We start from the raw sequence: 23,458 nt of genomic DNA on the forward strand, positions 1-23,458 counted from the left end.
TTTACACCTCGATCACAGTCTCCAACTCGCTCATTCTCTCCCTCCTCCTCCCCCTCCTCCTCCTCCCACTCTTGGACATCAGTGCGAATAAACTGAGGTTTGATAAAATAATTAATATGGATTAAATTTAAGATTTAGACGCTAGGTGATGAACTACGCTGCAGGGAAGTGAGCTAGAGAAGAGTTGAGCCCAACAAAGGGGAACAGTGGTCCCTATATAGTATATGATGGATTTTAGATTTCAGGATAAAAGCCTAAAGCTTATCTTAATATTAGACTAACTTTGACATCTTATGTTATCATTTGTTATCATAAGGCATGAACAGAAACGTAAAGAAAGAGCTTGGACACTTTCGCTCTCTCGCGCTCTTCCAGTTTCCAGGCTCATTAGTGGCGACAACGGCGCTGTTGACCCTTGACCTGTTGACCCTCTCCTCCCTGTCTCCCCTCTTCATGTACCCCCACCTCTCCCCATCTCCTCTCCGTTCTCTTCATCTCTGTCGCCCCGCTCTCTCCCTCATCGCCCCATCATCATTCACCCAGCAATGTTTTGGCAGGGGTCTATGGTCTGTGTGTGTGTGTGTGTGTGTGTGTGTGTGTGTGGGGGGGGGTGGGGGTGTGTGTCGTCGCCAGCCTGCGCCCACAGCAGAGGTCTTCGGCAAGGACACACGGGGGACTGTCCTTCTCTAACCCCCTGGAAATATGGTGTATGTGTGTGTGTGATGTCATGTTCAGTGTCCGGAGTATGAGCAATAGCTTGTAATAATAATAGCGCGTTCAGAGGTCCAGTCGGGCCGACAGGAAGAAGCTACGCAGAGCCTATAAAAGCAGCAATAAAAGACTGCTGCAGGTCACCTCACGTTAGAGACACAGTAAAGGATTGTTCCACTGATTCACACCAAATCATCTGACCATCCAGCCTCAGGCTTTTGAAAAGGATGAGGCCAACACAAATATGGAAGACCGTGCTGTCCTGCCAGCTTACATTTTGGCTGTTTGATAATTGGTTTGGCATTCATGGTTTTTGTCGCAGTGGTTGGGTTGTTCCGGTTTTATTTTGTATTTTCCTTCCTTTTGTGTCCCTGGGTTAGCTTCACTTCTTTCCCTGGTGTGTTTTTCCCTCCCTTGCCTGATTGTTTCCTCCTGTGTCCAATCAGCTGCACCTCCTCAGTGTAGTTAAACCACGCGTGTCCCTTGTCTCGTCGTCGGGCTTGTCTGTCATTTTTTGGGGTACGTGCTGATTTTCCTCATGATCTCGTATCACTGCTCGCTGTTAGGGTTTTGTGTACCTTAATTTATTTAGTTATGTTATTGTTTGAAACCTGGTCTCCAATTGAGTCCACCTGACAGTTTTGACAATGGAATACCAATTCTTTTTGGTATTGCAAACTTATCCGTGCTGGTGTCGTCTCGGTAGAAGAGTGACTGAGCAGGCGGCCCGGAGGGACTACTTTCCGTCAGCGAGGCGCTCCGCGGCTACCAGATGTCCGGCCAGTGTGAGGCCACATTGGTCCGCGGTGAAGGAAACGCGTCGACCCAACGCTCCGCTGTGCCCCAATCTGAGCTGTTGACTCTGCGGTAATGATCCAAGTCAGGCTAAACCCAACAAACCATTGGAGTCCTCAGCGTGCGAGCCATCTCGCTCCACACACGCGGGGAAGGCAGATCGGTTGGGCGAGCGCGAGGCGCTAGCATGAGTAAATTCCGGCTAAAGAATGTAATTACGAGCCGCTGTTAAAAACAGGTTCCTCTAAACTCCTGATATTCCAGCATTGCACACTCATGTGACCTGTACACACTCGAAACCCAGGGTTCCCCATCCCAATAACGCTCCCAAAGGAAGGAAGGAGGCTCTCGGAGAGCTGCGGCCATGTGAAAGCAGGATAAATATGTATGTAAGATGAATCCAACTGGGACAGATGTGATTTCCCAGTGAAGCTTGAAAGAAAAACAGGGGGAAAAAAGAAGGAAAAGAAGAGAAATATGAGCAGGAAGAGGCTGGAAGGAAAAGAAGATAGAGACACAGACAGGAAATGAAGGGGGAGGTGGGGGGGGCTGAATGGATGTTCTGGCTCTGCTCGCTCTTTATCAAAGGAAACCCAGTGAAGCTGTATGGCAGGAACCCAAGGCCAGGGTTCATCTCTCCCTCTCTTTTGTTTTACTCCCCTCCTCTTCATATCTTATCTCATATCTCTCTCTCTCCCTTTCTTCCTCTCAAGTTACTCGCAGGACTTGTTTATGCAAATGACACAAGAGGAAGGGTCACGTGTCAGTCTCTGACCCTGGTGATACTTCTATGTCCTTAGTAGTAAAAGTTTGAAAGTCTGGCATTACCTTTTTTATTTCCAACCTGCAACACTAACACACACACACACACACACACACATATGTGTGCAAACACACTTGCTCTCCAGACAGACAGGGGGGTGATTGATTAATCTATATGGAGATATGTTTTCTAATGAACAAGGGAAAGCTTGCATGCTAATTTTACATCTCAGGGAAAGGCTGGAGGGCGTGTGTGTGTATGTGTGCGTGCGTGCGTGTGTGTGTGTGTGTATGTGTACGTGTGTGTGCGTGCGTGCGTGCATTCCAGTAAACTTCAATACACGTTCTCGTGTCTTTTTTCTGTTGGTAGGCCAGATGTGATTTGCATTTAAACAAGTTATCTGTGACCGGCTGAGGTGGAAAACTGGCAGAAAGCAGAAAAGTGCAACGAAAATATACTTTGTGATTAAATGATGTCGTACACGAGGCATGTGACCCCAACTGAAAGGGAAAAAAAACAGAACGATGAAGAGACTGACTTTCCTTAAAGGAACACATGAGAGAGCCATAAATCCCATGTATGTGTTTTTATTACGCTCGTAACCGCAGCTCGTCCTGCACTCTATGATGCTTACATACAGGGCTGCATCTTTTCAGGGCCCTAAGCCTACGTTTTGGATGAGAAACACACTTAATAGTAATAAAGTGTGGAGGAAAATAAAAGGAAGACAACAAAATTGTTGCAGGGCTACCTGATCCTTTACGTCCAATGACGTCACAACATCTGGATGGAAGAATGTTGTGCGTGTGATTGTTTCCGAGCCTCTTCAGACAGAAATTAGAGGGAAGTGAAGGGAGTCATGAAAACACTGAGAGAGAGAGACATCTGTTTTGCCAAATTATGAAGCGCTCCGATTCATTCGTATGTGAGCGCTTTGATTAATAAACACATTGTGTGACTTTGAATCAGCGGGTTTCTGCTGCTGCTCTGATACCCTCACAGAGAATCAGGTGACTGACCTAACCCTTTTATTAGGGTGTGTGTAGGCATCCTTATCTCCTTTTTCAGAGTTGTGTACATGGGTCTCTGTATGCTATGTCAGATCGCCAAAGTAATTGAGATGCATTTGATTATCCGTGTCACACATTCGCACAACTCCCAAAGTGATCATCGCTATCACATGCTTTTAATCACATGCCTATTACCCCCCCCCCCCCCCCACACACACACACACACCCTCCCAAACACACACCCATATCAAGCCTGCCATATCAACGTGGCGATGTTTGATTACGATATGCTAATCCGACCCATAATTTACTTCCTGTCATGTCTCCGTCATGTCTCCAGTGTCCTTCAGTGTTCCCCCCCCCCCCCCCCCCCCCCCCCCCCCTCCGGCAGCCCCTGCCTTTACTCCTGCTCCGTTTCATTTACTTGTTGTATTGGCTTGTCTCTTATTAGAAACTACATTGCCAAAGCTGTATACAAAGGAATCAATATTAAAAGCATTAGCAAGCAACTGCTCATCCATTCAAGCCCTGCTGAGATGCTTAATTGCCTGGTTTGACATCATGTACTGTGAAATAATCAAAGGCTGTAATGGAGGGGAAGGCATTAATCATCGCATCTAATAACTGTGCACCGGTTGGATTGTGCTTTTGGACCTTGATGAAAGACAAATGAAACCGTCTCCTCTTTTCTTTTAGTTTGCGTTTCAACAAAAGTTGTTTTTTGAGTTGATTTTTCTGCCGACGCCCTTAAAGTGTCTTCCATTTGTCAGTGAATCTGCAGCAGATTGCCTTTGCTCCGAAGCGGCTGCATGAGGGGGGGGGCATGAAAAAAAATGTATCTTTCTTCTTTCAGAGTTTTTTTTCAAGCGTTAATGTTTGTGTTTACCGCCATCTCTTCTCTCCCCCCCCTGCAGCCACTTCAGATAAACGACAACTTTTGCGGCCAGGACTTCAACCAGCCTCTAGGCGGCACCACCGCCATCGAGGGCATCCCGCTCTACGTGGACAAGGACGACGGCATGACCTCCGTGGCAGCCTACGACTATCGCGGGCACACTGTGGCGTTCACTGGCACCCGCGGCGGGCGCATGAAGAAGGTAGGCGTGCATGCGCGTGTGTGTGTGTGTTGGACAAATCTGAGCAGTGTGTTTTTTTTATCTTGCCTGTTGTTTGGTGGTCTTGCTTAATCCCAAAGAGTGAATCAGAGTGGCTTCAAGGTGGTGCGGATGATTTCCACGTGACCCCTGAGGTGAAGAAAACCCTTCGCCTTGTGTTTGCATGCTCATACTTGCAATGGTGGCCTCAAAATCTCTCCTCAATCACAGGCAAGCTGTGAATCCCCATCATGTTCAGACTACACGCAGCACGTGGCCCCTGTGTGTGTGTGTGTGCCCATTTTGAGTGGACCGCAGCGTGTTTGTGTGTTTGTGTGTGTGTGCGTGTGTGCGTGTGCCAATCAGCCGCTCCTTCATCTGAGATCCGACTGAGCCGCTTCTGTTCATTTCTTTGTTGGGAGGGGGGGAGTTTTTTTAAGTGTTCACATTTGACTTTTCCGCCGTATTTCATTCAATCCAAAACGTGTTGGACTATCCAGCTGCTCCACATTTTCATAGGAGTTCCATTCGGCCGCAGTGTTTCCGCAGCAGAGGGGACGTCTTGCCGCAGTAATGCTGCCCTCAACTTCTTTCATATAGTCTCTGACAATGTGCACTTCCCCCGACACACCAACATATGCCTCCTCACGCGGCTTCCTGTCTCTGGCGTTCTTGCTACGTGGACTGAAACCTGGCCCGCTAGTCCTTGTTCCTGACCCCTGCTCTGTGTGTGTGTGTGTGTGTGTGTGTGTGGGAGGGGGGGCAGACGGATGATTTACGCCGGGTTTGGTCGAGCGTGTTGGGGTCAGCAGATCCTCGATGATACCCCCGCTGATCGGACTCCCATTTCCCGTCAGCCTGCACGCCTTCCTGTGCTCCAGGGAGGGGAGGAAGGTGAGCGGGGCGGGGGGGGGCGGGGGGCATAGCTGCAGCGCGCCCGGTGTGTGCACACGCGCACGCTCATTAGACGTCCCGCAACGCGAGCGCTGCTGAGTGCGCGGACACGTCTGCGCCGGCAGACTCCCCGTATCGACGGGTCTATGAATATATAATCGTTAGTGTGAATCTTAAACCCTGGCAGTCCATCGGATAAATGATGGTGTCTTCGTCTGGGTCTGCGGGTGAGTCAGCGCGAGAGAGAGACAGAGGGCTGTGACGTAAGCCGGGCTGCTGCTTTCCATCAGCACGACGAGCCAGGCGGCCTTGACTGAGCACATGTGTGTGCCGAACGCCCTCCTCATGTCCCCCCCCCCGTCCCAGGTGGGCTCGCGTCCTTCCTTCTTGTTTATGTAGGCTATACCTCTGTTGCATGAAGTCGCCCTTGCAGGCTGCATTCTGACTTTGGGGGTAACACCATATCAGCATTGTGTTAACAATCTTTATTGGTTTAATGCGGCACAGAGGAGAACAGCTGATTAAGACCCGCCTGTGAAAACGAAGGCCAATTTTGTGATTTAATTGTGCAGGATGGCCTTTCTTAAGGTCAATATTACAATGACTGACCAGTTATAGGAAAAGATGACTGAACGCTCACACTGTATCCAAATTGATCTGCCTGTGACATTTCTGACGTGATGATGTGCAATACACACGGCAGTATGTGGATACATCGTATGACGAGAGCTGGAAGAATTTGTGGATGAATCAGTCGCTTCGAACCACAGAAAATGTGTGAGTAGGTATTCTGTCAATGGTAATCATTTATTGATTTCAGTTGTGGGACTTTTAAGCAGACAAAGCGAGCAAATTGAGATTAAGCTGGACTGCGAAATTGCTAGTAATAACATAAACACTGTTCTGCAGTGGGGGATGCTGTACATGGCGATCACTACATGGCAGGATGAGGGAGCTAAAATGTAATGCTCCATCCGAGGAAACCCTTGAGTGCTTCATTACTTTTGGAAGGCGTCGTCACATTTCTGCCTGCAGAATGAACGTATAAAAAGCCTTAAAGAAATGCTAGAATGTATGATGGGAGTCCCAGGGTTTAGGAGATAAGAGACACGAGACGCAGGGTGCCACGGGTTAGAGGAAGGATGTACAGTAGGAGGTAGGACATGAGAGATGCAGCATGGCCATTCGGTGCAGGGAACAGGGACAGCCTTGTCACACAGAACAGGCCTCCTCTCTCCTTGTCTCACGCCTTCCAGCCAGCAGCAGCATGCGTCTGAATCCCGTATTGTTGTTCTTTCCTCAGTGCTTCAAAGTCGGACATTAAAGAAACCCCACAGTGCATCACTTTGTAGGGAGACATGGGAGTAGGTGGCGGACCAATAGCTCTCAGCGCCATGAAATTGCGCGGCGAGCTGCCTTCTGCGCCGTTTGACGAAAACATCTTTAAAAAAAAAACGTATCTGGGTAAAAACCTGGAAATCCTTTGATTCTCCTCATTTCATTGTGTCTTTTGTCTACCTGGAGAGAACGAGGCGCTCTCGCCACACCAGGCCAGATGAAAAGGAACTCTCACCAGCCTGAAGTGTTTCAACATCCAGGAAATAAAAAGAGGCAAGCAGTGAAGGCCGACAGAGAGAAAGGGGAGGTACACAGTTTAGAGGTGTGTGTGTGTGTGTGTGTGTGTGTGTGTGTGTGTAGGGTGGAGAGAGAGGGAGGGGTGACTCTTTCATGTCTTTTCATCATTTCCCTGCGAGCAGCAAATCCAATTACTTTTCCCTTTCCCTGTCTATCTGGAAAGATGGTCTGAGTGACGGGACCGAGTGGTGCGGCGCTGCCGCGGTAACCCTGCCAACCGGGCTGATTGACGGAAGGCTGCCTTGACACGAGGAGACAAGTAAGGGACTGGTTAGAGTTCTCTTTCACCTCGGAGGCAGCGAGGTGGAAGAGAAGTTCACCGGCCCTGGGATCCACTCAGAGATGATCTAATTAGCTTTCTTTGGCGAGTTGCCTCATGTGTTCTCCTCGGGTTCTGCGTGACTGCAGCAACGCGTGCACCATCCCGGCCTGCAGACTTACAGTCACATAAGAAAGCCGCTCTTTAGGAAATATGGCAGTACTCTGTGGACATACATAGAGGAAAGCCTTACTCCGACTTTAAATCAAACGGCACCTACTCTCCTCCTTTTATAACAGCTTGTATATCTGTACGTTAACTGATGATGGCACGTTCTCAAGTATTTCCACTTTACTTGAAGGTCAGAGTGTAGCATTTAGAGATCTATTAGAAAAATTGCAATATCAAGTTGTTGTGTTTTCATTGGCTTGGAATGAGGCCTTCATGTCTACATAGGGAACTGGTCAGAGTCAGCCATGTTGCAGTGCCATGTTTCTACGGTAACCCAGAATAGGCAAACACTTGATCGAAACACTTTTACTTTAGCTGATGGCCTAAAACGTGGCACAGCAACGTCTGTTGCTCTCAAAATAGCGTTTTTATCCCGGCCTCTGAGAAAGGTTAATGACTTCACTGCCGTTTTTCAATTGGCACTTGTACTGACCACACTGCTCCAAAACACTGTCCCCTTAGGTACGCTGCTTTATACTTTTACTCGGTATTGGGTTTAATAACTCGTAAAATGTAGCCCAGAAGAGCAGTGACTAGATAGAAGTAAATAAAGTCAACAGAATTGGTAAAGCCTGTAAATCACCTTGCAGCCTTTCAAAGTGCGTGTAGTCTGAGCCGTGTGCTTTGCATGATAGCGGCTCCTTCAGATCCCGCTGTCCTGTGAACGAGAGCGCCGCAAATTTCTTCCTAGAGCTTCAGAAAGGCCGGGCATGCGAAGGCTCCGCAAGCTTAGCAGCAAAACCATCCGTCAAAATGATTAAGCCTGATCAGGAAACATGAGATGGGAGGTAATTTAGCATGTGAATGCTAATTAGCACTAGCATTTAGACTGGCAGACGATGATTGAAGCAGCGCATCGGCTGCTCAGCCCGGTTAAATGGCAAAAACACCAGGCTGGTGAAAATGATTGATAATCTTGGAACGGGCTGCTGTCTGCGTGCGTGCGTGCGTGCGTGCGTGCGTGTGTGTGTGTGTGTGTGTGTGTGGACTGCAGCACCTATTCTGTAAACTCTTAATGAGCAGATGAGCACAACACCTGAGCACACTATAATTCCATCTTTATCCCATTAAGTAGGAGCTATTGGAATAATGCCCTATTAGTTTCTTGGAATACACACCAGACTTATTTGAAGCATGGCGTGTGTGTGTGTGTGTTACCAGTGCCATTCATGCATGTTGCTTCTTCCCTGTGAATGAGTCACTAATGAGTTTTGCATGCACACTTGTGGTTTGTTGTGTACATACAATTATGTGGACATGTATTTATCAATGTATCTGTGGTGTGAGCCTTTTTGTCACAACCTTCTTTTTAATGTTTTTGTGTGCGCGCGTGTATGTAGCCGTTGATAAAAATGTTGCAGCCATAACATTACTGTTATTGTGAATTATTCTCCTATTTTCCACACTAGCATTCCCTTGCACTGCCCCTCTTCACGTCTTTTCCTGTCGAGTCCCCTCCGTCTCCCTCACTCATATGTCACCTTCAGTTTCCTCTCTCCCGCCCGAGGTGGGCGAGATGCCCGCAGATCTTCATCCCCTGGAGAATTTCCAACCTCATCTGTGTGTGTGTGTGTGTGTGGGAGGGGGGGCAGAGGACTGTCCTCCTCATTCTCCTTATCCCCTCCATCCATTAGTACATTAGTGTACGTCAGCCGGGGAACAAAAACAAAAAAAAAAGTGCTATCTCTGTCGAGCCTTTCACGAGAGAGCGAGTTAGAGGCACAGGGGGAGGAAGTGAGACGGAGATGAACCGATAGGACGAGATGTACGACAGACACAAGTGATCCTTGTAAACGGCTGTATTGAGCATCTACATGCATCTCTGTGCCTGCGGTTGCCCCGGGAGATGGTTTGAGGTGAGGGTCATTTGTTAAAGCCGCTGCGCTTATTTGGAACGTCTCCGCCAGACATTTTATGCAAATTAACGACAGCGAAGTGACCCAACGCAACTGGTCATTAGGAGGGCGGGTTTTTAATGGAGCACAATGTGCCGTTTGTGCTAAGCGGAGCAAACAAAGGGTTGATAATGTAGAGGGATTCACTGCATATAGTACGCTCAGCACAGTTAGAGACATACAATGTTGGACACACAAAAGCTTCAAAACTCAGGTTTTCACACATTTCATTTCCCGGATCAAAAACTCGTGTTAACTGTAAATACTTCATTCAAACCCATCCATGAAACCCATTGACTTTGAAACAAGGGGCCCGGATGTGCAGAAACGCTGACTCCCTTCTGGCTTGCAGAACTCCCTCCTGCACCACCAAGTTCAGTCGTTTTTTTGAAAAATGCTTTTTTGAAAAAACACCTCCATCTGCATCACATCTGAGATGGCTTTCTCTTAAGAAAATCAAAGTCCTTCTTCCTTTCTTTTTTCTACCGCCTCACAGGAAACACAGAATGAATCACTGCGACGACACCTAAGACTGGCGCCCACGTGTTAAAACGTGTCCTCTGGACTCATTTGCATTTGAATTCTCCAGGTGTGACTTATTATAAGAGACAAATGGACAGTGTGTTCGGGGGGGGGGAAGAAGAGTAAAAAGCCCTTCTCCTTTTTTTCAAAGTCAGCTCGGCATCAAATAAGGATGGAGTGATACAGAAATAGTTCTTCAAGGCGCTGGCGGGCGATCTGAATTACAAGAGCAGGATCCCTGCCACCTCCGGGACGCCGGCTGATATGATACTGTTCTGCACCGCTTCGCAGAGGCCGCCGCCGCTGCTAATGTGCCACTGTGGTCGTGGGTTTGATTCCCAGGCGGGCTATCGCTTCATATGCATCACCCCCTGTGTCCTTGAGCAGGGCATTATCTCAGCGGTCCCTCCGGAGGAATACGGCTCAATGTTAATGGATGGCCGATGTGCATGGAGAGCGAGATGGATGGATTAGTGAGCTAATGAATCTTTGATAAGTGGGAAGGCTTTGTGAGTGTCGAGAGACAGAGGGAAAGATCACAGCTAAACCTATCAACTGTGGGATGGCTTTAATCCGCACAAAACCCCCGCAGAGTTTGACTTTCGAATAACCATTATAGAAAAGTGATTTGCTTGTTGGTTAAGCAAATTCATTTGGAAAAACGGGCAGTGGCTATGTTTTTGTACACGTGCTGTATGAATAACAATTCCAGGCAACCTCCAGGACTGAAAAGCAAGGCCAATAAGGAAGGTCCTTAAAACACTTTTATTCTAATGGCCAGCAGAAATGTTCACCCGCTTTTTGCTTGCAAAAAGGGTTGGTCAATTTGAATAGAAGTCTATGAGAAAATGACACTACTTCTCTCCATTCATTCAAGACTTCTTTAAAGCAACATGATGTTCATTTAGCAAATGACGCCCCTTTTTTTTTTTAACCGACCGTTAAGTGTGCCTTAAGGGCGGGACTACCTGGTGAATGACAGGCTGAATTTTGCATCCAACAAGCAGTTTTAACCGTGTAACTCCATGTAGATCCCCCCCCACCCCCCACTTACTCAAGATGTCCCGCCGTTAGGGCCACGTGAGGACACAATGTGCTGGGACAGCTGCTGCGCTGATGACCGGTGTCAGGCGCCACTGGCCTGATTCAAGCTGGCTCACCCCATCACGTCAACACGGGTCTGCACGGACACCAGAGGTGAAGGGCGGACATGTGTCTCTGTATCTGGCATGCATCTGGAGAACAACTGGCATGTTTTGGTGGGGGGAGCAAAGGGGGGGCAGCTGTCTGTCTGTGTGACGTGTGTTGTGTGTGTGCAGGTTTGTTGTACTCTTTGGTACAGTGTACTATTAGCTAGGGAAAGATGCCAATCATTCAGCAATCATATATATTTATACATATAGATATTTACTGTATAAATATGTGTACTGTCGGGGCTAGGTGTGTGCATGTGTGTGTGTGTTTATGTCTGATCAGAGGGCCGGAAAAACATCTCGGCGTGTGTTTGTGCCTGTTATGTTAATCTGTTTCACATCAAGGAACGACAGCGTGTCTAAGTGTGTGTGTGTGTGTGTGTGTGTGTGTGCGCATCTGATTAGAGGGCACATGCAGGAAAGGATGCAGACTGTGTGTGTGTGTGTGTGTGTGTGTGTGTGTGTGTGTGTGTGTGTGTGTGTGTGTGTGTGTGTGTGTGGTGGGGGGGTCAATTTGCTTACGTGCACATGTGCAATGTGTGTGTCTGTCTCTGAGAGACGCAGACCCTCAGATGAAGGGGAATCGCACACTAGGAGTGTCTGTTTGTCTGAGAGAGCTCATCTTTTTCTGCAGTGTGTGTTTTTATATTACAGCAGCTGTGCTTTCTTCATGTAGAATGGGAGCTGCCCACCTGATGCCAGGGCAGCTGCCCCACCGAGAGCCCACTACAGACGCACGCACGCACACACACACACAGAGCCAGTGCCAGCAGCCCTTTTCTGTATGTCTGAGTGTGTGTTTGCTGCTGAGGGGAGGAGAAAGGGCCAGCTGCAGTAAAGCCTTCATCAACTGTTTCTCTAGACCGCCCCATCTGTCCAACCATTAATACACACCCATACACTCTGCATGCATACACACGGCCCTTCTGTCGACCTGTGAGAAGCACTCAGCGGCGTCGGCCACAACCTTTACGCCTATCCTCGCATGTCTTGTGTGGGGATTATGTGTTTGTGTGGTTTATTCCATCAGGTGAACAACACCACATATTTTACATAGCTATATTTATTTTCACGGCGGTGCGTTTTGTAAATCATGAGCTCTTCTTTAATCCATTTTTCCCACTCGTACGTACCACACCCTCGATGTGTTCTAGTGCAACTAAAACCCGGCTCACCAGCCAGACACAAGACTACAAATCAGGCCATGGCTTGCCACCGGCATGTAAATGTGAGAGATTGGTGGTGGTGGTGGTGGTGGGGTGGGTGGGTCAAGAGATATAATGACATGTAAAATAAGAAGGTTGAGTGTGAGAGAGAGCGTCGGAGTGTCGGCCATGATGATGTTTATGATAGCGATTGGTCGCTCTCCTGATTTCTGATTTGGTGATTTGTGAACGTTGTGATTGCAGCGAGAGCATCTAATGTCTGGAGTGGCCTCTGCAATCAAGGCCAATGACCCTTCACTCCATGTGCAATTTCCCTCTCTAGCTCACCCCCGACACTCCCCCAAGTAAGCCCCAAGTCCAACGTTTCGACGCTCTAAAAACCAAAAAAAAGAATTCCTTGCCACACGACTAGTTTTGGTAACGGACCAGTGCGGCTGGCTGGTAGTACACTAGTCATAGCAAAGATTCTATGTGTTGATGGACTGGAGGAGGTTTTTTTTTTTCATTAACTGATCCGGCACGCAGGCTTAAAATCACTTTGCATTTTCGCGGTATTGCTTTGCCGTCTGTCTGGTCAACCGCATCAGACGATTCTTCTTTGCTTTTAGAGTTCAGAAGTGACTGTGCAACTTTCCCCCGGGGGACGGAAGAGACTGACGATAAACGTGCGTTGAGACACGCACGCACGCACGCACACACACACACACACACACACACACACACACACCGATAAGCAGACATGGGAGCAGACAACTACTGAGAAAATATATCCAGACTGATAGGGAGAGAATAGAGGAGGACAAAGAGCCGACCAGAGCTGGTGTTGTTCAGCCATCTGGTCTGTGTGAGTGTACGATTATGCGTGTGTGTGTGCGTGCGCGCGCCTCTTTTCTATTGTATCTGAATGCAGCGGAGAGAATGACTTAGATTACCAAGACTGATATGAAAGTCACACTTGAGGACACGCTCCAAGTGGCAGACCAACACACACATGCGCGTGCGCACACACACACAACCACACAAACACTTTGTCTGTCTGCAGCCTTTTTGATTTCACTGAGAAGCTTGAAAAGCATTCAGCTAAAAGACACGTGTGTGTGTGTGTGTGTGTGTGTGTGTGTGTGCGCGTGCGTGTGCGCGCCAAGGTCCCTCCTCTAATTGAAGTGTACAGTGACTTGGCAGGCTGCCTGATGTCAGAGTCATGCGGTGGGACAATAGAAGAAGAAAAACAATGAGAGAAAGAGAGCAACGGTGGGAGAGAAGTGAGCGAAGAAGAGGGTGGAGGTGGAGGAGAACGGCGATGAGCTGATGAAGGAGATAATTGGGCAGCAGCAACGGCCCTAATGCAGTTGGTATTCCCCCTACGGATCATAATGGAGCAATATTACATTTCCTATAATAATTTCATGTGATTTTAAGTCATATTCCTGAATGCCTCAGATATATATATATTTAATGAGAACACTCCTTTTTAGCTTTTAAAAAAAATGTTGTCAATTGAAACCGCATGCGTCAATCGGCTCCGCTTCGACTTCGGAGTCTGATCGAGCCGCGGCGCCTCGCGCCACCCTCTCTGACAACATCAACTCCACCCGTCTCCGTCAGACTGAATCAGCGACGAGCAGCATCTGTTTGCAATGTACAAATCTGAAAAAAATAGGTCTCGCGTCTGTGAGCTCAGATTTGACAACTGTGTGTTATTTATTATTTTAGTAGTTCAGTGGTATTAATACGATTTGGTTCCTCTGTGCTTCATTGGTCGACAGCGAGTGTTATTTCTCACCCACTCAATGACATTCTATCGCCAAATTGCGAAGTTAATCCTCTCAAGTATATATATATATATATATATTTATATGCCTCATTCATCTACTCCAAATTCCTTTTTTCCTTTTCCATGTATCCGTTGTGGTGTTTTATTTATCTTTTCCACATCTCTCCCTTTGCTTACCCCCTTCTGTATCTCCACATAAACACACAGAGACCTGTGCACGTAAGCCACAGCACTGAGCCAGAACCATCCACTGATGAGAAAGCGCAGCGAGGTTAATCCGCCAGATTACAGCAGATTACAATGCACCAGGGACGGTTGAATTGGAGATTATGGCAGAGAGATGAGGGGTAGAATAATAGAATAGATGGATGTTGGGGAGCGATAGAAGTTAAGGGATCAAAGATTCATACAGGGATGGATGAGCGCGCTTGTTTTCCCTGACATTTACTTGTCTGGAAAGCTTTGGTTTGACTGTATTCTCATATAGAAATACAAAAACAAAGCGAGAAGTTGTTGTTACTCTCGAGGGTCAGAAGTCACTCAAACTAACTCTTTTTCAGCAAATGTAAGAATTGAGCCAATGTTTGAGGCAAATACGTCAATAGTTACCTGATGTAGGCTGCTAATGTAATATATCAATAAGTAAGCAATTATGTTAAGTTTACGTTGTTAACAAAGCACTGTGTAGGACACTTTGACAGACATGGCCAATAAAACTAGATTCTATAATAATATCGTGTGTTTTAATTTATCTGATCAAATATAAGAACCAGGACAATTGATTAAAGAAATACTTAATCTCTGTGAAAAACCTGCTGCTCAGTTAGAGAATGACGCCGATTGGCGAGATTTAAAGGACTGCAGAGCGTGGCCATGAGCACGATGCGGGGAAAGGGGAATGAAAGCCTGTGTAAGCCTTTTAGGCGTCCGAACAAACACGGCGCAGCTCCACCGAGAGACTAGCCCGACAAAGAAAACCACGGTGGGTGTCGGTAATCTGCACCCTCACCCAGAGTGTCGTGACATTTAATCGGATTAGCCGCTGACGCCGGTGGTAAAAACGCCGCTTCTTGCCACATGATCGCCGCTTCTGTTCACGTTGTCCCAACAATCCCACCACTGTACACTGGACCAGAGCCGAGGCTGCACTGCCGGGGCCGCTTCCGCCCAGTTGAACAGAGGTGAAAATGACACTTTAGCACATTTTCCTCAGGGGCCCACTGGCCCTCATGCAGGGCCCCCATTGCTGTCTCTGGGGCCCAGTTGGAAACGCAGTGGAGGGGAAAGCGTGTCGGTGGAATCAGATTAAGCCAGTGTAAAATAAAAGGTATTTGGTTCATTAGAGAAGGCGGCCTCCTGAGGCATGTCCTTTATGCTGTTGTGTGTTTAACATACAAGTGGCAGGACCAAGATGCTTTGGGTCAAATTGTTTTTTCTAAAATGCGCCTTTTTTCTTTTGCAGGTGTAGCCTTTGTGTTTTTTTTTTTCTCCGCTCTTTTTCCCCTTGATCTTTTGAACTTGAACTATGCGGAGGGATGATAACTAGGAACGCATTAGCAAGTGTTCCAGTGCAAGTGCTCCGTATGCATGACCAGAAATAGGTGGCGTCATTACACCCGTACGGGACCTACCACACCACGGCCATTACTCAAAGGACAACAGCACTCGAGGCCACAGGAAAAGGCTGTACTTAAGAACAGAAACATCACACATTAACTTCTGGGGGGGGGCAATTCAATACAATGACTGATGAAAGACTGCGATGGCTGTGGCTTGTTTGGTGATAAACTTGAAATCTGGGTTGGCATATACAGGAGGGGCTGCAGCAGATCTTGCGTGGTCATTTCATTTTAGCGTTTACCTCGGTGCTGCACTGACACTCGTGAAACACAATATCAGCTTTTGTCTCCCAAAGGATTGAGAATGTCTGGAAAGGATGGCGAGCTGCCTGAACTGTAGGGTCAAGGGTCTTGTGCTCTCCACTAGACTTTACTACCACTTATTCACAATAGTTCAATGTGACACAAATTCAACAAATAAAAATGTCATTTTGGAAGACAGGATAATCGGGTTATAGATAATCAATTTGTTTTCCACAGTTCCATCTAGAAGATATTGAAAGTGCCACAGGCCTAAATGTGATGGCCATATTTCTTTACTCATATTTCTCGTGCTTCTTATTTATAACTGTGGGGGACTTTTCTTGGACTTTAATGCGGCACACATGACGGGCTACATATGTGTAACATATTGTTATTATTATGGCTGCCTTCATAGTAATGAATAAAACAGACCAACAAAGCTGTGCAATCGTTCAACATTTGATGTGATGTGTGTGCTGCATGTGATTGGCCTGTAAAACTGAACTCCGCCCCTTTCGCATGCACCACTAGGAGAGGAAACCTGAGTCCGTTAATAACTGGCTGCATGACACCAGCTACCCAAGACCACCCATCGCCTGTGTTAGTGTTTCATTATTTCATACTGGCCCAGCCTTTGGGGTAATTGGACACATTTTGGGTCTGGTTCTCCTCGAAAATCTGCCAACACGCTGCTGCTGTGTGACCGAGTTTCAATGTGTTACCGACTGGATCCGAGGCTTCCCGATTTCAAAATCCTGTGTTGTAAAAGATACAGTGATGGAATGGTGAAATCTGCAAAGGCCCCAGAGAGAGAGAGATGTAGGAAGGTTGTGTAGACCAGAAACATGGCTGCCAGAAGCAGGAGGAGAGCATCTGTCTGCGTGGTCAGCAAGAGCAGATGGAATGCTGGTGGAATGCTTTAGGTTTTAGGTGCACGACGGTTCCAGTCCGTGGAGTCACGGCTGTGAACCGGTTCATATTGAGTGAGTTGTCTTGTGTGCGTGGCCAATGGACATATTAGAAATCAGTTTAGTGTGTTGTTATGCACGCTCTTTGAAATAGCGTGCAGCGAGAAACACGGGAAATGTTGCCTCGACTACTCTGCACCGAGCGGGATGTGAGCCAATGGAGGACTGCGGTGTGTTTATTTATGATTACATACGGTATATACAAAGTTGTTATTTCCCTACCTCCTATTGTTTACTTGGATTGAACCCTTTAATCTGCTGCTGTCGCTCCCAGGTCAGCCGTTGCGAGTTGTTTATTTCTGAGAAGAAAGGAGAAAAAGAAAGCACAGAGAAACATTTTGTCAGTCGGCCTCGGGGCGAGCGCCAGTCGGCGGGGGTTTGGAAGTTAAAAAGCTTCAGTTTTAGAGCGCATGGGGCGCTGGGAACGGCGAGTTCGAAGGTCAACGCAGAGGAAGTTTAATAAAGAAAGAAAGGGAGGGCGGGATGTGCTACAGGGAGGGCCGTTTGATTGATTGCTTCCTGTCTGCTCTCTCCATTCTCTCATCCCTCTCCCCGGCGACAGCTATGCGTCCACTCCGGTCCCTCAAATGGGTGTTTATTACAAACTACGGTGCCACAGCAATCTGTGAAAAATGTAAAAAGATTAAACAGACTCGAGTTGTTACAGTAAGAGCACACTTTGCTGATGAATTATTGGGCTTTCAAACTTTATTACACAGCAAGATATACACTCACCGGCCACTTTATTAGGTACCCCATGCTAGTAACGGGTTGGACCCCCTTTTGCCTTCAGAACTGCCTCAATTCTTCGTGGCATAGATTCAACAAGGTGCTGGAAGCATTCCTCTGGGAGTTTGGTCCATATTGACATGATGGCATCACACAGTTGCCGCAGATTTGTCGGCTGCACATCCATGATGCGAATCTCCCGTTCCACCACATCCCAAAGATGCTCTATGGGATTGAGATCTGGTGATTGTGGAGGCCATTTGAGTACAGCGAACTCATTGTCATGTTCAAGAAACCAGTCTGAGATGATTCCAGCTTTATGACATGGCGCATTATCCTGCTGAAAGTAGCCATCAGAAGTTGGGTACATTGTGGTCATAAAGGGATGGACATGGTCAGCAACAATACTCAGGTAGGCTGTGGCGTTGCAACGATGCTCAATTGGTACCAAGGGGCCCAAAGAGTGCCAAGAAAATATTCCCCACACCATGACACCACCACCACCAGCCTGAACCGTTGATACAAGGCAGGATGGATCCATGCTTTCATGTTGTAGACGCCAAATTCTGACCCTACCATCCGAATGTCGCAGCAGAAATCGAGACTCATCAGACCAGGCAACGTTTTTCCAATCTTCTATTGTCCAATTTGGATGAGCTTGTGCAAATTGTAGCCTCAGTTTCCTGTTCTTAGCTGAAAGGAGTGGCACCCGGTGTGGTCTTCTGCTGCTGTAGCCCATCTGCCTCAAAGTTGGACGTACTGTGCGTTCAGAGATGCTCTTATGCCCACCTTGGTTGTAACGGGTGGTTATTTGAGTCACTGTTGCCCTTCTATCAGCTCAAACCAGTCTGGCCATTCTCCACTGACCTCTGGCATCAACAAGGCATTTCCGCCCACAGAACTGCCGCTCACTGGATGTTTTTTCTTTTTCGGACCATTCTCTGTAAACCCTAGAGATGGTTGTGCGTGAAAATCCCAGTAGATTAGCAGTTTCTGAAATACTCAGACCAGCCCTTCTGGCACCAACAATCATGCCACGTTCAAAGTCACTCAAATCACCTTTCTTCCCCATACTGATGCTCGGTTTGAACTGCAGGAGATTGTCTTGACAATGTCTACATGCCTAAATGCACTGAGTTGCCGCCATGTGATTGGCTGCTTAGAAATTAAGTGTTAACGAGCAGTTGGACAGGTGTACCTAATAAAGTGGCCGGTGAGTGTATATATATATACACTCACCGGCCACTTTATTAGGTACACCTGTCCAACTGCTGGTTAACACTTAATTTCTAAGCAGCCAATCACATGGCGGCAACTCAGTGCATTTAGGCATGTAGACATTGTCAAGACAATCTCCTGCAGTTCAAACCGAGCATCAGTATGGGGAAGAAAGGTGATTTGAGTGACTTTGAACGTGGCATGATTGTTGGTGCCAGAAGGGCTGGTCTGAGTATTTCAGAAACTGCTAATCTACTGGGATTTTCACGCACAACCATCTCTAGGGTTTACAGAGAATGGTCCGAAAAAGAAAAAACATCCAGTGAGCGGCAGTTCTGTGGGCGGAAATGACTTGTTGATGCCAGAGGTCAGAGGAGAATGGCCAGACTGGTTCGAGCTGATAGAAGGGCAACAGTGACTCAAATAACCACCCGTTACAACCAAGGTGGGCATAAGAGCATCTCTGAACGCACAGTACGTCAAACTTTGAGGCAGATGGGCTACAGCAGCAGAAGACCACACCGGGTGCCACTCCTTTCAGCTAAGAACAGGAAACTGAGGCTACAATTTGCACAAGCTCATCGAAATTGGACAATAGAAGATTGGAAAAACATTGCCTGGTCTGATGAGTCTCGATTTCTGCTGCGACATTCGGATGGTAGGGTCAGAATTTGGCGTCTACAACATGAAAGCATGGATCCATCCTGCCTTGTATCAACGGTTCAGGCTGGTGGTGGTGGTGTCATGGTGTGGGGAATATTTTCTTGGCACTCTTTGGGCCCCTTGGTACCAATTGAGCATCGTTGCAACGCCACAGCCTACCTGAGTATTGTTGCTGACCATGTCCATCCCTTTATGACCACAATGTACCCAACTTCTGATGGCTACTTTCAGCAGGATAATGCGCCATGTCATAAAGCTGGAATCATCTCAGACTGGTTTCTTGAACATGACAATGAGTTTGCTGTACTCAAATGGCCTCCACAATCACCAGATCTCAATCCAATAGAGCATCTTTGGGATGTGGTGGAACGGGAGATTCGCATCATGGATGTGCAGCCGACAAATCTGCGGCAACTGTGTGATGCCATCATGTCAATATGGACCAAACTCCCTGAGGAATGCTTCCAGCACCTTGTTGAATCTATGCCACGAAGAATTGAGGCAGTTCTGAAGGCAAAAGGGGGTCCAACCCGTTACTAGCATGGGGTACCTAATAAAGTGGCCGGTGAGTGTATATATATATATATTAACCGATATCTATAATAAACCTGAGAGAGTTGTAAAATTCATAAGATGGAGCAATGAAATCATTCAAAACACAGACAGGACAGGGCAAATCGGACAATGCGTCCATTGTGTGTGTGTGTGTGTGTTTTGGGTCAACCTGCGTCTCCCACTCTTTTTCTTCTTGCGCTCTCCGGGGTGAAGCTGCTCTTCAACACATTCCTTTGTTTAACCTTCTAATTGGAAGACGTCTTGAAGGAGAGCAAAGTCTTTCATGGCATCACAAGTCTGATCTCACCCACACAAACAGCACACACTTCTGCACACGCACACGCGCGCACACACACACACACACAGTGTATTCTTCCACGGCGGCAGAGAGAACGGAAAGAAAAGACAGAAGACAAAAAGATCAAATTATCAGCTACATTTAATTACCCACAACCCGGCAGGAACAATAGAGGGCTAAATCCAGATTTGTCTGCGCTCAGAAGAGAGGAGAGAGAGAGACTTTAGTCTTACTCAAGCTCTCTTTCTCTCTTTTTCTCTCTCCTCTCCCACAATCCTTTGCTGCAGAATGCGTTCCCTCTTTTTTCGAGAAGCATCGCTGCAGAGTGAAGTGATGACAGCTTATCGGATTAGGTATCGCCGGATAATAAAGACCCTTGTTTGATTCCCCCACCCATACTCCTTAAATATGATTACTGCTTACTGTTAGCGGCAACATCACATTAGAGCGTGGCGCGTGGCGGCGGCGCACACATTAGCATAATGTTTGCAGAGCCGGTAAGGAGCGACGGCTGCGGAAGGACGCATCAAGCCGCCATCTTTCTCTCTTTCGCCCCCCACACACTTTTGTCCTGTTTCACCTTTTGACCTTGCACCCGCTCTCCGTGCTCTCTGTCCAGGGACTTTGTAGTGCGTGCTAGTTGCTCCGCCTGTGCATGTCCACTCCCTGCTCCAACATGACTCACTTAGCAACAAGGCACTACAGTTGACGAAATGGAGCTCTGACCTGCGGTCTGGTCGGCGTGATCTTTGCATCAGCGGCCGTTTGTTGGAGGGAGGCCAATCATCAGGCCAAAGGTGTTGAGTCTTCTTCCACGAGGCTATCAAGGTCATCATGTCACATCAACCTCAAATGAAACTTTCATGTGGTATTGATATTCGGGGATTGTTCATTATGCATCACGGGGGGATTCTCAGCCGAAGCCCAATGGCAGTACGGTGAAAGCAGGACGAACAAAGAAAGAACTAAAACAGCAGGACATGTTTGGGTGAATTTGCATACGATACAATTCTCTGGGCAGACAATACGACACTGTAACATTAATTATTCATCCTCGGTGGGACGAAAGTGCGCTGCTCTTATTTCCCACACTTGCAATTTCCGATGTTAGTGTTTTGATAATAAAACAACAAATTAAGACCCCCAAAAAAGCTACCAGCATGTGTGCGCTGTGTATCATGTGATGATATTCTTAATTACTCACCTAAAAAGTCTTGAGAAGGATTGGATTTTTATATGCCGATTCTTGAACTATCAGTGCTGTCCATCCGAGCCCATCGACACGGACCAGACACTCAAACTACCTGACTGAGCCATTTTCCATGCATTCAGTGTTTCCTCTACCGGGGGGACCCTGAAAAAGAGTGAAATTTGGTCCATTTTGGGGATTATTTTTCCCCAGCCTAACTGCTCGGCCAACGACTGTGTGTGTGTGTTTGTGGAAGTTGCCACCGCTCTCTGAACTCGCGACCTCGTGCTGAACTTCCCTCCGTTCTCATTCAGCGAGCATCGCGCCGAGCCTACTAGCAACATTAGCTAATGAACAGCTGGGCTGGGGTGTCTTGGCCCCCACAGCTCTCGTGCACAGGCATGGGCCTCGTGCACGCCTCTGAGGCATCAGTGTCTAGACAGACATCGCCGGGATCGCCCTTCCTCTGGAGACACAGGCGCTCATTTGTTGTGGGCCAAAGCTTCTGTCAAAGATGAAGCCGGCGCTCCGCTCTCCGGCTCGTTAGTCGACCAATTGGCCTGTGTGTTGCGTCAGCTGATGAAATGGTCATTGCATGCCAATTGATTTACGTTGATTTACTTCCTACTATATTGCTTTGCAAACATAGGTGTCTTGTGAGGGAGAGAAAGATGCTGTCAGCATCCTCTCGTGGAAGACAGAGGTCTCCATTGTAATTCAGACCTTGTACTCTATTTAGCTTTGATGCCAAATGTGTTAGGGCTATTTGCTAGTGCCATATGCCATACAATATGTGTGTGTGTGTGTGTGTGTGTTTGTCTGTTTGGAAAGCCTCGACACGCCCATCTGGCCATCAGCTGCTGACTCCTTCGCTGTGGCTCATTCTCACCTGAAGTCTTTAAAGTGTGATGGCCGTTGGTTCCTAGACTTTCATTCCACGAGCCGGGTTGCTGTTTGTGCCCATCGGGTCAGAACTCCCCCGAGCGCACAGATTAGTGGATAATTGTAAAGGTAAAATAACTCAAACTTTATTACAACTATCTGCGGGAACTGTCAAATACGATGACTGTTCAGGTGCAAAATGCTTCTCGCTTGAGGTTGAATGCGACCCACAAAGAACCTGTGAAATCCCGAATGAGTACTTCAAGGTATTAACGAAGGGTATTTATGTGTTTTTTTAACAGACCCGGTAGCTTTTGCGTTATTCAAATTTATGCTCCACAAAAAAAGATGACGAGGCTGGGTTTGTCATCTCATCGCTGGTGTCTCATTCCACTGAATCTAATTTGATCCGAGCTTTTACTTTGAGGCGACGCATAATCCCATCTCAGAATATTTCCTATTAAATCCATTTAAGGAAGTTCAGATGAGTGAACAGTTAGGGAAGGGAGGCTATGTTGCCCAACATTGTGTGTGTGTGTGTGTGTGTGTGTGGGGTGTGTGTTTGGCATACGTGAACTTATCAACCCTGTTGCTAACATTATTACCCTCCAGCCATGTGGCCTACACAAACACACACACTCGACCGGCCAGGCCACACTGCATGTTGCTCTGAGTGTCCTGGCTTGGAGACCCAACAGAAACAGACAGCACCAAAATATCACCACAGGGTTCCTGTGTCAACACTAGCAGATGCGACATTAATTCAATCAGCCATGGAAAGTCACCGAGCGGAATGGGTGCGAGAGGCCAGCATCCCAGAGCTGCACCAGCAGGAGGCTTCAGGGACCACGGACTCGGATGGACGAGAATTGTCAACTGAGCGGAGACGTTTCGTGGGGACGGGGACTTTAAACGCTTTTTTTAGTATCCCTGTGATAGGGTTTTTTCAGTAGAGTTCAAAATCAACGTCCTTCCTTGAACAAATGTACGATGGGAGATCACGCAGCTAACACTAACTTTTTTTTAATCCAGTGGTGCTCTCAAGGTTTCAGGGGTCCGGAAAAGTGGAGCCAATGAGCATCAGGGGGCGGGGCCTCTGGTTACACGTTCCAAGTTCCCTTTAATAAAGCATGATTATTTAGTAATTGATTG

At 47.4% G+C, this 23,458-nt stretch overlaps 1 protein-coding gene across 2 annotated transcripts in view; it reads left to right on the forward strand.

Moving 5' to 3' along the window:
• Positions 1 to 23,458, forward strand: part of LOC119206810 (plexin-A1-like) — a 189,511-nt gene that overhangs the window by 39,927 nt on the left and 126,126 nt on the right. For both annotated transcript variants that reach the window (XM_062563282.1, XM_062563286.1), the window contains exon 3: positions 4,194 to 4,376. In XM_062563282.1, the coding sequence (XP_062419266.1) occupies positions 4,194 to 4,376 (183 nt within the window). The remainder of the gene's footprint in view (positions 1 to 4,193; positions 4,377 to 23,458) is intronic.

Source organism: Pungitius pungitius, chromosome 1 (assembly GCF_949316345.1).
Source record: "Pungitius pungitius chromosome 1, fPunPun2.1, whole genome shotgun sequence".
NCBI lineage: Eukaryota > Metazoa > Chordata > Actinopteri > Perciformes > Gasterosteidae > Pungitius > Pungitius pungitius.